Genomic DNA, 14,969 nt, shown 5'->3' on the forward strand with positions numbered 1-14,969 from the left:
CCACTTTAAACTTTTTTTCATGATCAAGGCATTTTTCACAAGCGCACATGTGTGGATACACCTCAACAGAATGGTGTTACCGAGCATAAACATCGTCATCTTTTTAATGTGGCTTGGTGTTTACAATTTCAAACTAACCTTCCCATCTCTTTTTGGGGTCAATGCATTTTCACAACCATTTATTTAATTAACCGTACTCCTTCACCCAACCTCAATCATAAGCCCTTTATGAACTTTTTTAGAAACCACCATCGTATACACACTTGCGAGTGTTTAGGTGCTTGTACTATGCCCAAACCGCTCGCCAACATCGCGATAAATTCTCTCCTCGTGCTCTTCGATGTGTTTTCTTAGGTTATCCTGCTCATCATAAGGCTTATCGTGTATATGATCTTGAAAACAAAAAAAAAAAAAAATTCATCTCTCGTGATGTTACTTTTGAAGAAAATTTTTTTCCCTATCATCTCATACCTCCAACTCCTACATCCTCTCCAGTCTTTCCCCTTCCTATTCCTAATATACACCCTTCCTACCCTTTACCTACCCAACCATCCACACCTACCCCTAGCCCCTTATCTCTCCCTCCTTCTCCCTTGGTATCCTCATCGACACCCTCATCCTCACCTCCTTCCCCACGTAGAATTGGAAGAGTTGATAGAGAAAGTGCAGGACGGACAAGGATAAGAGTTCAGTATTTCTGATGACGGAGCCTTACAGTTTCATACCATACTGTGTGTTCCTGCAAATGCTAAGATTAGGAGGACTATTTTAGAGGGGGCTCACAGATCCTTGTACACATTTCATCCTAGTAATACTAAGATGTATCGGGACCTTCGAGAGTCTTTTTGGTGGAGCGGTATAAAGAGGGAGATAGATGAGTTCGTGCCAGCAGGTAAAGGCTGAGCACCAGAAGCTAGCAGAACAGTTACAGCCACTCCACATCCTTGAGTGGAAGTGGGATCACATATCCATGGATTTCGTCACAGGGTTACCGCCGGCGCTGCGTGGTCAAAATGCTATTTGAGTGATTGTGGATCGGCTGACGAAGACTGCCCACTTCCTACCTATTAAAGTTAGCTACTCTATGAACAGACTAACAGAGATCTATATTCAGGAGATAGTTCACTCCCATGGTGTGCCGGCATCTATAATTTCAGATTGTGACCCTAATTTACGTCACGACTTTGGAAGAATTTTCAGGAGACTATGGGGTCACAGTTATCATTCAGCACAGCTTTTTATCCTAAGACAGATGGATAGACAAAGAGGATGATTCAGATACTTAAGGATATGTTGCGAGTATGCGTGCTAGATTTTGGGGTTAAGTGGACTTAATATATGCCGCTGGTTGAGTTTGTTTATAATAACAGCTATCATGCCAACATCGGCATGGCACCTTACGAGGCTTTATACAGTTGGAGGTGTCGATCTCCACTATATTGGGAAGAAATGGGAGAAAGGCGAGTTTTGGGACTAGAATTAGTGCAGGCATATGACAAAGTCCGACTTATTAAAGACAGAATCAGTGCAACTTGGAGTTGGCTGAAAAGTTACGCAGATACTCGCCACCAAAAACTAAAGTTTGATGTAAAAGATCAGGTGTTTTTGAAAATAGCGCCGCTAAGAGAAGTTATGAGATTTTGGAGGAAAGGTAAGCTAAGCCCTAGATTTATTGACCTATTCGAGATACTTGAGAGAGTGGGTCTAGTGATTTATAGGCTAGCTTTACCACGGGCTCTATCCAAAATACACGACGTATTTCACATTTCCACGTTAAGGAAATACGTTCCAAATCCCTCCCACATGATTAGCTATGAGGAGATAGAGCTCAAAGATACACTAGCATATGAGGAAATACCAGTACAGATTCTAGACAGAGAAGAATAGAAGTTGCATACTAAAAGAATTTCATTAGTAAAAATCCTGTGGAGGAATCACGAAGTGAAGGAGGCCTGGTGGGAGCTAGAAGAGGAGATACGACAGAAGTAGCCCATTTTTCTCAAAGGATGGTGCGTAGTACAGATAGCAAATTTCGATGACGAAATTTTATAAAGAAGGGAGAATGTAGAGACTCGAAAAAATTTTGGCAATTAAATAATAAAAGAAAAAAGAGAAAAGGAAATTTCAAAAGGTAGACTCAGTAGGGTCTCGTCGACGAACGCAGAGTGTTCGTCTACGAGCAGTCTTCTTGGGCACGTCGACGTGGATATGTGTCTCGTCGAAGAGAACTTATCGAGAGGGCTGATTTTAGGGCCTGAAATTCGTCGACAAGGGTTATGTATTCGTCGACGAACCTTCTTCTTGGACTCACCAAAGAGGTGTCGTGGCTCGTTGACGAGACCACATTGACAGCACTCTATAAATATGCCAAATTCAAGATTTTGCGAGAAAAATCATTTTCTCTTCAAATTTTCTCTCTCTAAGACGACTCCTCTACCTTCTCTCTAGATTTTTGGCTCCATTTCTCCCTGATTCGACGATCAGAAGCTACCACGGTAATCCTGGGGAGATTCTCTACAACCTAACCGGAACAAAATGTTGATTTGAGAAGTTTGGGCACCATCCCAATTTCAGAGTAAGTAGATTATTTTGGTATTTCTAGTATTACCAGGTTTATCTAAGTCCATATTTTATGTTGTATGAGAATATACTGGTGTTTTGTGGAGTAAAATTAGAGTTGTTACGATTTCAGGGTTAAGGTGTTTTTGGGACCCTGCAGGCATTGGTTGAGGAGCCTAGCGGATATTTTTCCAGGAGCTTAAGTAAGGAAATTACGAGTAGGCAGGCTTAGGAAATATGAGTGTGATGATTTTTTGGGAAATTCAGTGTTTCACTGGGAAATTTGTATATATGTAATTTCAAGATTTTGAGGTTAGTATGTCAAAAGCGTGAGGGTTGAATTGGAGGCAAGCCTCCCAGTTAGATAGGTAAGAGAAATATGCTATGCTAAGAATCTTAGAAATTTTATCTGTACTATATGTGTTTCGAGGTAAATTTTATAGAGTATAAATTATCTTTATTATTAGAAAATACAAATTTTAGTACAGGAGTCTCTATTTATTTAGTTGTATGGCATGAGTTAATATTAGCACAGTTTAGAATTTATGACAGTCTTTCAGAATATCATGATTTACATTATTTTTGCACAAGAATATGCTTTACTAGATTTTACAGAATTGTGAATTATAATATATTTTCAGACATATATTTTGTAGACAAATATTTTACAAACAGATGTTTTATAGTATTTGTAAAATACCATAATTTTTCATAATTTCAAAACCATAACACTCAGATATTTCAGTTTATTCAAACAGATATCTCAATTTATTCAGTCAAATATTTCAGTTTATTCAAACAGATATCTCAGTTTATTCAGTCAGATATTTCAGTTATTTCAGTCAGATATTCCAGTATTTTCATATCAGATTTTTAGTGTTATAGTTATTTTGGAATCATGATGAAACAGTAAGATAATTATACATTAGTATTATATAGTAGCAGACCCTGATGGACCAGATCAGTTTTCAGAGCACGGTATCGTTGCTATTTCAGTTCAGAGTGCAACCACATACCTCAGATAATATGTAGATTTTCAACAGTCGATCGTGCCTTTCTTGTGGACAGGCACCCCGTCAGTTAGGGTTGAGGTGGCCGATCTGACTATCGGAGTTCAGTTGACTTATCCTGGTTAGCCAACCAGTGTTAACTCCCACCTATGGGTCGCACAACCTTGTCATGAGGGGTTAATTCATGACTTTCAGTTATCCATCCAGGGAAATTTTCTCAGATATTATTATATATCTAGATTTACAAAAAACCGCAGTCTTACCTATAGATATTAAAAGCATTTTGAATAGAATATTTAGGAAACCAGTTTATGTTAAGCAACGTAGGTGTGAGTTATACAGTGTTTCATTTATATGTGTTTTCTCAGACTCAGTTGTTTACAATATACAATACTTTTAAATCAGATATCACAATTATGCAAACTCATCTGCCACACACTAATATTTGCATATTTCTTCTTATTGAGCGTTGTCTCATCCTAGTGACTTAACATTTTTCAAGTGATCCAACTAGACGAGCAGATCAAGCTCGCAGGTAGAGAGGTCATCTACACTACCCTGCTTGTAGGGTAAGTGTTATCAAGGGGTTGTATTTTGTGTAGCATTCAGGAGTTTTGGGTAGTAGATGCTAGAATGATGAGTGGTTATGTATGTATATTATGGGAAAATACTGGATTCTGGTATTGTAAATATGGATGTATGACTTTATGTTTTCCGCTGTATGGGTATATTACTCTGTAAATAGGAGTTTCCTCAGTGTCCACCTAGGGCCTGAGATGTTATAGCAGACATTATCAGGGGGATCAGAGTATTTTATTTTGCAGTATATTTTATAAAAAAAAATAGTAAGAATTTTTGAGTCGTTGCAAAAAGTATATTCGGGATCTCTTTTCTCATACTAAGATGGAAGGTGTTAAGGAAGTGATGACTCCACTTACCACAAAGGATTTTCTTCAGCATTTTTTTTTTTTAGCTCCATGATGACTCTTCTTCTGTTGATCCGACTAAATTTCACCGAGTTATAGGAGCTCTTCAATATCTCTTTCTAACTCGGCCTGACATTGCCTTCCTTTTCAATAAGCTAATTCAGTTCATGCATAAATCATCTCAGCTCCATTGGACTGCTGCCAAGTGTATTCTACGGTACTTGAAAGGTACTCTTCATCATGGCATCTTCCTCAACCGCACTGGAAATCTCACTCTTCAAGGGTTTTCAGATACTGATTAGGCCGGTGATAAGGATACCAGATCTTCCACCTCTGCCTATCTTATTTTTCTAAGTGATTGTCCCATTTCATGGAGCACGCACAAGTAGCGTACTATGACTCGTTCTTGCACTGAGGCGAAATAATGGGCTCTTACTTCAGCCACCTTCGATCTTGTTTGATTCGCTCATTGTTTCACAAACTTGGTATTTTGATTCCTAAGCCCCCACATCTATTTTATGATAATATTGGTGCTTGCCAGTTAAGTCTTAACCCTATTATGCATTCACAAATGAAGCATATCGCTATTGATCTTCATTTTGTTCATGATCTGGTTACAAAAGGTTTGCTGCAAGTCTCTCATGTTAGCACTCACGATCAACTTGCCAACTTCTTAACTAAGGCTCCATCCCGTCACAAATTTCACTCTCTATGCTCTAATATTGGCTTAACTGATGGCACACATATCTTGCAAGGGCATAATAAGGAAATTACTCAGTTTTCAAGCAAACCGTCGACAGTTTCAATAAACCATTCAATAGTTGTTTCGACGGATTAAGACAGAATGATTATTGTGATTAAACCGTCGTCAGTTACACTTGTTGATGAACTGCCAAGAATCCTAACAGTTGAAGATTTGTAAACATCCGATTGTATGAGGTGATTTGAGATTTTTCAAATTGTATTACTTAAATATATGTTTGTATTTGATAGTCTAGAATCTCTTTGATTTAGCATTTAAATACTTTTGAATTTGTAACAACTATATCTTGTACAAGTCATATATATAGGACATCTCTACATCAATGAAAGTGTCCTGCATTTTCTATAAATTCTCAACAACGTCATTGCATCCTTATAAATAGGGTAAGAGTAGAGATTGGGGATGAAGAAAGAATTGAGGAGACAACGAATTAAAAGGACTAGGACTAAAAATTGTAGAGTGAAGGAGATAGCAAGAAGGGGTTAAGAATCAGATGAAGGCAAATGAATAGGAAAATTATGATTAACTAATAGCTAATTGCTATTAGCTTGATGTGAATATTATAGGAGAGGCAAAAATATTGTTCAAGGTGTGAGTTTGACAAAATACCATTTTCATTATTTTCTCTTAAACTGTTTATAGATCTTACAATGAATTCAATCCTAACTATATATGTAGCTCTAAAGATAAAGATAAAAAATAAAAAATAAAAACTAGCTACTTGATGAATGAATTAATATTAAACAAACTTATCCTACTCTACAAATATTGATATGTTCTTGGTAAATTTAAATGCAACCATGGGCTTTTGATTCTCAACTATTTTTTATGATCGATCATGTAGCAAATTCTTAAAGGTAATGGCTAATTGAGGCCTTTCCTTTTATCTTCTTTATGCATCATTGAGCAAGCAAGTGGCATTCTAGTACACATTAGGCGATGACTCCTATGTAAAACCTTCAATTTTGCCTGCTATCCTACATGGCTTAGTGGCCGACACTCAGCCAAAAGGCTGCGCTATTTCCTTTAAGTACACATTTATGGTACAAACGAGTTTATAAAGTCAGAGTTCACCCCTCCTATGTAAAGGCCTTTTAAGGAAAAACAATGAAGCACACGCGGCAAAGGAAAAAATACATTATATAAGCAACAAGAAAACTTTTTGACATCTACAGTTCGCATCACTATGGGACCTATAGGTTCCAGGATGAAACAAAACATTCTCAAAATCAAGACAATATGCATCTTTTACTCAACAATAAGATTCTTGAAAATCACATTCCAATATGCTAAATTTTTTTTCTAATGAACATTGATCATTGCAATGTAAGTAATAAATTCTTACATTCAAGTAGAAAATTTTTAGTTTTCATTAACATAGTACGCATTTAGATTCTATATATTCCTATATTTAATTGTTGTTTACAGAAATGAGCAATGAAAAAAGGCTTGTGAGTTCTGAAACATTAACAAAATAAAATAAAATAAAAAGGCCCTTGCATTATGCATCGAATCAGAATTTTCATTTTTTTTTTCACTTTTTTTTTTTGTGGGGGGGGGAGGGGGGTGGGTGGAGAGGGGGGGAGGCCGGAGGGTGGTGTGGCTAGGTCAAACTAATTTTTGAGCATGCATACATAATCTAGTTTAGAATATAAGCATCATGGCACGACTTGGCACATAAATGCTAAAAGAAATGGTCAAGCAAGCAGACTTCGTGAATCATATTGAACTTGAGTCCACCAAATAAGTTTATAATATATAGATTGAGCTAGAACTAACGGTTTCAAGTGGGTGAAGATTATATATGAGCCTCACATACATTAGACCCCCAAAACAAGAAGAACAATTTCTACTTATTTAATTAAAATGGCCTTTCTCAGATACATTCTACCTTAAAAGCATAAGGCTGGGTCTTTACTAACTTCTGTGGAATGGGTAAATTCATTGATCAGCTTTGAGTTTTGTTTAAAAAAAAAACATATAATATATAAGGAAGAAGAAGACTACTTCAAAGCTGGTTTCATTATAAATACACAAAGCTACCTTGCCATTTTCATCACAGCTGATATATCCAAAGCAAAAACACTTTTCTGGCAAAGCAAGAAATTGCATATATGATGAGCATGAAGAAGAAGATGGCAGCCAACACACTTGCATGCATTGCCCTCTTGGCTGTGGCTTTTTCTTCAGTTTCTGCTGCTGATCCCAGCCCTTTGCAGGACTTCTGTGTTGCTCTTAATGATTCCACGGAAGGTGGTACGTGTTATTTTTCCTTCGCCGGACTTCTAGGTTATGTCTGTATGTGTGAATGTACAAAATTTTAAATTATACTATAAGTAATATTTGATATGTTGTCTTGTGTAAATATTTACAGTGTTCGTTAACGGAAAATTCTGCAAGGATCCAAAGCTTGCGACAGCCGATGATTTCTCCTTTTCGGGACTGAATGTGCCTGGAAACACATCGAATCGGGTTGGTTCAAATGTTACATTAGTAAATGTTGATAAACTCGCTGGCCTTAACACCCTTGGTATCTCAATAGCCCGTTTGGATTTTGCGCCGTATGGTCTCAACCCTCCTCACACGCACCCTCGCGGCACTGAGCTCCTTACTGTCTTGGAGGGCACCCTCTTTGTTGGTTTTGTCACCTCAAACCCGGAAAATCGCCTAATTACCAAGGTTCTTAACCCAGGTGATGTTTTTGTGTTTCCCGTGGGACTCATTCACTTCCAGTTTAATGTTGGAGAAACCAATGCAGTGGCCATAGCTGGTTTAAGTAGCCAGAATCCGGGAGTCATCACTATTGCAAATGCAGTTTTTGGTTCAAAGCCGCCCATCTCTATTGATGTCCTGACCAAGGCCTTCCAAGTCGACAAAAATGTCATCAACTATCTGCAAGCTCAATTCTGGATGGATAACAACAACTAAAATGATATTTATTATGCCTTAAATATTTATTGTGTTAGCTTTAATAAATTGTTTGTTGAGGTATAAAGAGAATTAACATTGTCATGCATTGACAATCCCAATGTTATAGAGGGATCCAATCGTTTGTATGTGCTAGTATTTTTAATTAATACATGTACTCGTGTTTTGTAATTGGTCTATGTTCTTCTCACTTTACATTTTTTTGTTTTTTATTTTTACACAATAGTTTTTTTTATCCAAAGTACTCTTTTAGTTGATAATTTTTTTGTCATTGAACTTAAGAGATTTCTTACAAGAAAGGATTGTCAATAGACTACTTCAAAAACAAATAAAAAGATCTTTATGAAGAGTTGTATGGATACACACAAGTACTAACTAACCAGCTCACATGAGCCATACAATTTACTTAAGGGCATATTTGTTTTGATGGCTAGGCTATGTTTGATGTTTGACTAGGTTCAAAATTTTTAACTCGTGTTTGATACGATTTACTCTTAAATAAGATCGGACAAGAAAAATAGACTTTGCTCGTTTATATAGGACAAGGCTGGATAGTCCTCCCCCATGGCTAGTGTTGGCTAAGGCATATTAAACATATTTTTCCATATTTGCCTATTAGGTAGGCTAAGTTTATACATCAAAATTAACATAAATTTGTGCCCATAGAATTTCTAGGTCGTGTCTGTAAAATTTCTAGCCGCCAATTAGAATGCAAAAATGGCTCAATATTAGTAAAAAGGATTTTGATTTTCAATGCTAACAAACAAAAAGGACTATGATACTGATTCCGATTTTGTTTTTGTAGAACCCCTTTTGAAATTGAGTATAATTGGGAAGTTATTTTTACAAAATCTTGTCAATCAAAGTTATTTAAAGTTCTCACTTTTGGTTGGATTTTAGGGCAGCTCTACTAAGAATGGTGTGTCCACTGAGAAGATTTAAACAATTAATGTTTAGAATGCATAGATCTCCCCATTGACAGCTAGAACTTGTTCATCTAGATATATTTCATTTTTGCAAAATGAATTTGGCTCTAAATCATGCCATGGTGAATTGTTATGTTTTATTTTATTTTATTTAGAAGCACGAGTTAGATTTCAATTTGCATGATGACAAAATCCAAGATCATAAACACATGGTAAGCAATTCCTAAGTTGGGGATTGAAATTTAAAGTTTAAATCTATAAGCAAAATCAGAAGAGGATTGTCACCAGAACTTCTACAATATTAGACGTGTTAATGTGTAATTTAAGCTTAGTAGCACACTAGCATTGATAGTAGTTGTGTAATTTTAAGTTTAGCATATCGAAATGTCAAAAAGAGCGTTTTGTAGCATGCTAATCATGTGTGACAAGGGGTGTCAAAAAGATGCTATAGTAAAACATTTTCAGGAATGAGAATTTGCACGACCCGTAGAAATAGAGTAAAAGTATAGATTGGGGATGAAGAAAGAATTAATGGAAGAGACCAAGAATTAAAAAAGACTTGAAAGCAAGAACTCTAGATAGCAAGAAGAGGCTAAGAATCAGATGAAGGCAAACAAAGAGGATAAGAGGCAAAAACATTGTTGACAGTGTGAATTTGACAAAATACATTTTTTATATTGTTTATAGATTTTGTAAAGAAATCAAACCTAACTATATTAATGCTGCATTTGAGAGTATGGATTTCAAATCTTGAATTTGTATTTTGATAGATTAGACATATTTCAATAAAATTTTATATTTTATCATATCCAAATCCAATACAACTACAAATCCGAGACCTCTCCTAGGGTAAGTGACTCTTTAAAGATAAAGATAGTACATAAAAAGATAAAAGTAGCTAATTGAAAGGATATTTATCTCTGATAAATTGAAACATAATTAGGGGCTAGCATACTCTTTTGATCCTTCACTATTTTTGATTGATTGAGCATGCTACAAATTTTAAAAGGTAATGGCTTATTGAGGCTTTGTTTTTTATCTTCTTTATTGTTGAGCAAGCAAATAGCCTTCGGCAATAGATCCTCTGTAAGACCTTCACTATTACATGGTTAGGTATCCCTACATGGCCTACACTCAGCCAAATTAAGGCATTTGCTACTTCTTTGAAGTACACGTTCTTGGTACAAATAGGTTTATGAAGTAAGAGCTCACCCTTCCCACATAAAATCCTTTACTCTTTTTAAGAAAAAGTGTGAAGCAAACGAGTCAAAAGAGAAAATGCATCACAAGTAACAAAAAACTGTTGGCATCTACAATTGGCATCACTATGTGGCCCATATGCTCTAGGATGTAATGAAAATATTTTGAAGAGATAATATGCATTTTATTTTTAGTAAAAAAATTCTAGAAAATCACATTCCAAGTGGCCCGGCATATAAATTTTTTGCAAATGAAATGCAACCAAAAGTGCATAGATGAACATCATCACTATGCAACTAATAAATCTTACATTCAAATAGAAAAATTTTGGTGTTGATTGAAAAGTATGTATTTACATTCTATATATTCTCATATTTAATTGTTTCTTAGAAAATGAGCGATGCAAAAAGACTTGTAAGCTACGAAACATGAATAATATATATATATTGTTCTGTTTTTTTTAGAACTAAATGAAAATGAGCGATGCAACCAAAAGTGCATAGATATCGATAAACATCATCACTATGCAACTAATAAATCTAGCATTCAAGAAGAAAAATTTTAGTGTTGATTGCATAGTACATATTTACAGTATTTATATTCCCATATTTAATTGTTCCGTAGAAAATGAGGGACACAAAAAGACTTATGAGCTATGAAACATGAATAAAAAAATTTAAAAAAAAAAAACCCTTGCATTATGCATTATTAATTTGAACAATATAGAATCATAATTTTCTTTTTTATGTTTTTTTTTTTTTTTTTTGGGTGGGGGGTGGGTGAGGACTTGGCTAGGTCAAATTAAATTTTGAGCATGCATACTTAGTCTAGTTTTAAAATATTAGCTACATGTGGGTGACTTGGTACATTAATGCTAAAAGAAATGGTCAGGCAAGCAGAACTAACGATTTGAGAGTGGGTGAAGATTACATATGAGGTCAGATACATTAGACCCCCAAAACAAGAAGAACAATTTCTACTTAATTAATTAAAATGGTCTTTCTTAGACGCGCCCTGCCTCAAAAACATAAGGCTGGGTCTTTACTAACTTCTGAGGAATGCGTAAATTCATCGACTAGCTTTGAGTTTTGTTTTTTGAAAAAAAAAAAAAAAACATATAATTATTTAAGGAAGAAGAAGACTACTTCAAAGCTGGTTTCATTATAAATACACAAAGCTACCTTGCCATTATCATCACAGCTGATATATCCAAAGCAAAAACACTTTTCTGGCAAAGCAAGACATTGCATATATGCTAACCATGAAGATGAAGATGGCAGCCAACACACTTGCATGCGTTGCCTTCTTGGCTGTGGCTTTTTCTTTAGCTTCTGCTGCTGATCCCAGCCCTTTGCAGGACTTCTGTGTTGCTCTTAATGACTCTATGGAAGGTGGTACGTGTTAATTTTCCTTTGCTGGACTTCCAGGTTATGTATGTATGCGTGAATATACGGATTTTTTTAATTTTATTGGAAGTAGTATTTGATATGTTGTATTGTGTAAATATTTACAGTGTTTGTGAACGGAAAATTCTGCAAGGATCCAAAGCTTGCGACAGCCGATGATTTCTCCTTTTCGGGACTGAATGTGCCTGGAAACACATCGAATCGGGTTGGTTCAAATGTTACATTAGTAAATGTTGATAAACTCGCTGGCCTTAACACCCTTGGTATCTCAATAGCCCGTTTGGATTTTGCGCCGTATGGTCTCAACCCTCCTCACACGCACCCTCGCGGCACTGAGCTCCTTACTGTCTTGGAAGGCACCCTCTTTGTTGGTTTTGTCACCTCAAACCCGGAAAATCGCCTAATTACCAAGGTTCTTAACCCAGGTGATGTTTTTGTGTTTCCCGTGGGACTCATTCACTTCCAGTTTAATGTTGGAGAAACCAATGCAGTGGCCATAGCTGGTTTAAGTAGCCAGAATCCGGGAGTCATCACTATTGCAAATGCAGTTTTTGGTTCAAAGCCGCCCATCTCTATTGATGTTCTAACCAAGGCCTTCCAAGTCGACAAAAATGTCATCAACTATCTGCAAGCTCAATTCTGGATGGACAACAACAACTAAAATGATATTTTTCGTATCTAAAATAGATATTGTGTTATCTTTTAATAAATTGTTTACTGTGGTTTTTACTGAATAAACAATTGTCATGCATTGACAATCCTAGTGTTATAAAGGAATCTAATCGTTTGTATGTATGTGCTAGTATCTTAAATCAATATATATATATATACTGATATCTTATAATTGGCCTATGCTTTTCTCACTCTATAGTTTTTGTTTTCATTTTTTCTTTTCTTTTTTCATTTTGAAGTTTTAACCAGAGTAGTCTTGTAGTTGACATTTGTGGTCCTGTTTAACTATAGATATTTCAGGGAGAAAATGATAGACCATACTAGAAACAAATAAAAATATCTTTCTTAAGAGTTGTATGGGCAACCCAATTACTAATTAGGCTCACTCAAGCCATAAAATTAACCTAACATTGCATTTGGGAACATGGATTTCAAGTTTTTGATTAGTATTTGTGTGGATTTAGAAGTATAACATTGTATTGAGTTTCTTCAAAATCCACAAAAATTTAAATCTAAACCTTAAAATTTATGCTCCCAAACAATACCTTAAAGAAAAGTAGAATTAGAGAATGCATATGTTCACAAAAGATATATTTGGGATGAATTATAAAAATAACTTGTACATGAAATACAACTCCATTTCTATCCATAAAATATACATCAAACCCATAATCTCTTTTACTCAAATGGTTCTCATGTGGCAACATTTTGGTTTACACAATTCTTTATTGTGCTTCTTATCGGGTACAAATACATCAAACACCATCCATTTAGTGGGTCTCGTACACTTTTAGTGTTGAATCTTAACAGATCAACTGTGATGATGCATTAGGCATACTGAAATTTTTTTCTTGTCTCATGTGCCTATTGCAAAACTCACGTGACTCGATCTCTGCCTCGTCAAAAGTAAGATATTTCAAGAAGGAACTACGAGATGGATGGACTATACTAGAAAGAAACTAATCTCTTAAAGAAATAAATAAATAAAGAAGTTTTCTAAGAGTCGTATGGGTAGACAACCAACTTACCATGCTCACATGAGCCCAATAATTACCGTAAAAGATTTTGAACTTATGCATGACTAACAACTCCAGTACAAACTTTTTCTGAAGAACTTAATTGAGAAAGGCAATTTATTCATTCATATCAAAAGTAACACAGATCACTTATCCTACAAGTGGTCCCAAACACCACCAAAAGCACCTTCTACTCGTCTCTAACGATACAAGTTCTCAAATTGAATGAATTGAGGTAGGGCTTTCACACTCATGGCTACTTTTTGGCTTTTCCTACAAGGGCAGTTAAAAGAATGCCAACATAACTAAGGTCACGAGGCAGTCCACTTCCTCCACACACTCCTTATCACAGTTCACCCCACCCCTCCTTAAAGCTTGTAAATGCCCAAACAACAACTCCCCAACAAAAGAATCCATCAGGCTTCAGCAGGGCAAAGATATCTAAGTACATAGCATGAAACGCAGTACTTCTTCTAAAAAGCTGAGTGAGATCATAGAGAAATGGAGAAAGAGGAAGAAGGGCCATTTTGTTGTCTACACCAGAGATGGAAAGAGGTTTGTTCTGCCTCTTTACTACTTGAACCACCCCATCTTCAGAGTACTGCTGGAGATGGCAGAGGAGGAGTTCGGCTCGACGGTTCACGGGCCTCTGCAAGTTCCTTGTGAAGAAGGGCTGATGTACTCCATTCTCTCCCTGCTAAGCAAGAATAATCCTTCCGGGGAAGTCGAGAAAGCCCTCCTCTCAATGACTACCTGCCGGGGCGCTTCCTTTTCTTCCTTCCTGCCTCTTTTTAATGCCCACAACCAGGGTGAGAATGGAAATATAGCTTTGTAGCTGATGGTTTTAATAGAAAATATGACAAGCGTAGGACAATTTTGACTTAACACGTATCGCAGTTGTGTGTTTGCTTCAAAACTTTTAAGTTACCATTTGGGTTTTTGCTTTTCTTGCTTTTAAGCCCAAATTTGAAATTTGACACTCAAAACTAGCATCTGAAGGAAGAAGAGTTGGTTAATCCGCATACAGAATTTTGCTCTTACTAGCATTCAATGCAATTAAATGGTTCCATGTATTTTTGTCCCTCTTCTGTTCTCGCAGATGTGTTTTTACTTTTAAGTTACCATTTGGGATTTTGGTTTTCTTGCTTTTAAGCCCAAATTCGAAATTTGTCACTCAAAACTAGCGTGTAAAGGAAAAAGGGCTGGTTAATCCACATACAGAATTTCGCTCTTGCTAGCATTCAATGCAACCCAATGGTTCCATGTTTTTTATTTTTTTTTCTCCTGTTCTTTTGATTTTCGGTTGAATTCCTGATGAGATGGACATTGAATTCAATCTTTCCGTGTATTTTAATTCTCTTCTGTTCTTTTGTTTTTCGGTTGAATTCCTGATTAGATAGATCTTCCAATATTCGGGCAAAATTTAAAAACATAATGGAACACTGCAAAAGAAGTTGCGATGTTGTATTCCCATAATTTAATCATTTGTTGCACATTCAGTCGACCATTTAGGTCCCTCCAGTGACTAATGAATTATGCCAGAGAATTTTGAGGGAAAAAAAT

The 14,969-nt window shown here is 36.0% G+C and overlaps 3 protein-coding genes across 4 annotated transcripts; all 3 read left to right on the forward strand.

Annotated features, from left to right (window-relative positions):
• The first annotated feature begins 7,325 nt into the window (after nt 1–7,325).
• LOC131162171 (putative germin-like protein 2-1) lies at nt 7,326–8,363 on the forward strand. Its single transcript, XM_058118368.1, has 2 exons — nt 7,326–7,514; nt 7,633–8,363. The coding sequence occupies exons 1-2, from the start codon at nt 7,373–7,375 to the stop codon at nt 8,184–8,186; spliced, it is 696 nt and encodes a 231-aa protein (XP_057974351.1). The 5' UTR covers nt 7,326–7,372; the 3' UTR covers nt 8,187–8,363.
• Nucleotides 8,364–11,506: 3,143 nt separating this feature from the next.
• Nucleotides 11,507–12,491, forward strand: LOC131162172 (putative germin-like protein 2-1). Of its 2 annotated transcripts, none has more exons than XM_058118369.1 (2): nt 11,507–11,706; nt 11,826–12,491. In XM_058118369.1, exons 1-2 carry the CDS (start codon nt 11,565–11,567, stop codon nt 12,377–12,379), a joined length of 696 nt encoding a protein of 231 aa, XP_057974352.1. In that variant the 5' UTR covers nt 11,507–11,564; the 3' UTR covers nt 12,380–12,491. The 2 variants fall into 2 exon arrangements, with proteins under 2 accessions (XP_057974352.1, XP_057974353.1); XM_058118370.1 differs by having other exon boundaries at nt 11,586–11,712.
• Nucleotides 12,492–13,518: 1,027 nt separating this feature from the next.
• Nucleotides 13,519–14,879, forward strand: LOC131162174 (auxin-responsive protein SAUR36). The gene has a single exon (XM_058118372.1). It carries the CDS (start codon nt 13,861–13,863, stop codon nt 14,239–14,241), a length of 381 nt encoding a protein of 126 aa, XP_057974355.1. The 5' UTR covers nt 13,519–13,860; the 3' UTR covers nt 14,242–14,879.
• Nucleotides 14,880–14,969: the final 90 nt, after the last annotated feature.

Source organism: Malania oleifera, chromosome 8 (assembly GCF_029873635.1).
Source record: "Malania oleifera isolate guangnan ecotype guangnan chromosome 8, ASM2987363v1, whole genome shotgun sequence".
Lineage (NCBI taxonomy): Eukaryota > Viridiplantae > Streptophyta > Magnoliopsida > Santalales > Ximeniaceae > Malania > Malania oleifera.

Coding starts and splice junctions, on each gene's coding strand:
- LOC131162174 (XM_058118372.1), top strand. CDS start 13,861: ATGAAACGCAGTACTTCTTCTAAAAAGCTGAGTGAGATCATAGAGAAA.
- LOC131162172 (XM_058118369.1), top strand. CDS start 11,565: ATGCTAACCATGAAGATGAAGATGGCAGCCAACACACTTGCATGCGTT. Junction 11,707..11,825: donor TAATGACTCTATGGAAGGTG/GTACGTGTTAAT, acceptor AAATATTTACAG/TGTTTGTGAACGGAAAATTC.
- LOC131162171 (XM_058118368.1), top strand. CDS start 7,373: ATGATGAGCATGAAGAAGAAGATGGCAGCCAACACACTTGCATGCATT. Junction 7,515..7,632: donor TAATGATTCCACGGAAGGTG/GTACGTGTTATT, acceptor AAATATTTACAG/TGTTCGTTAACGGAAAATTC.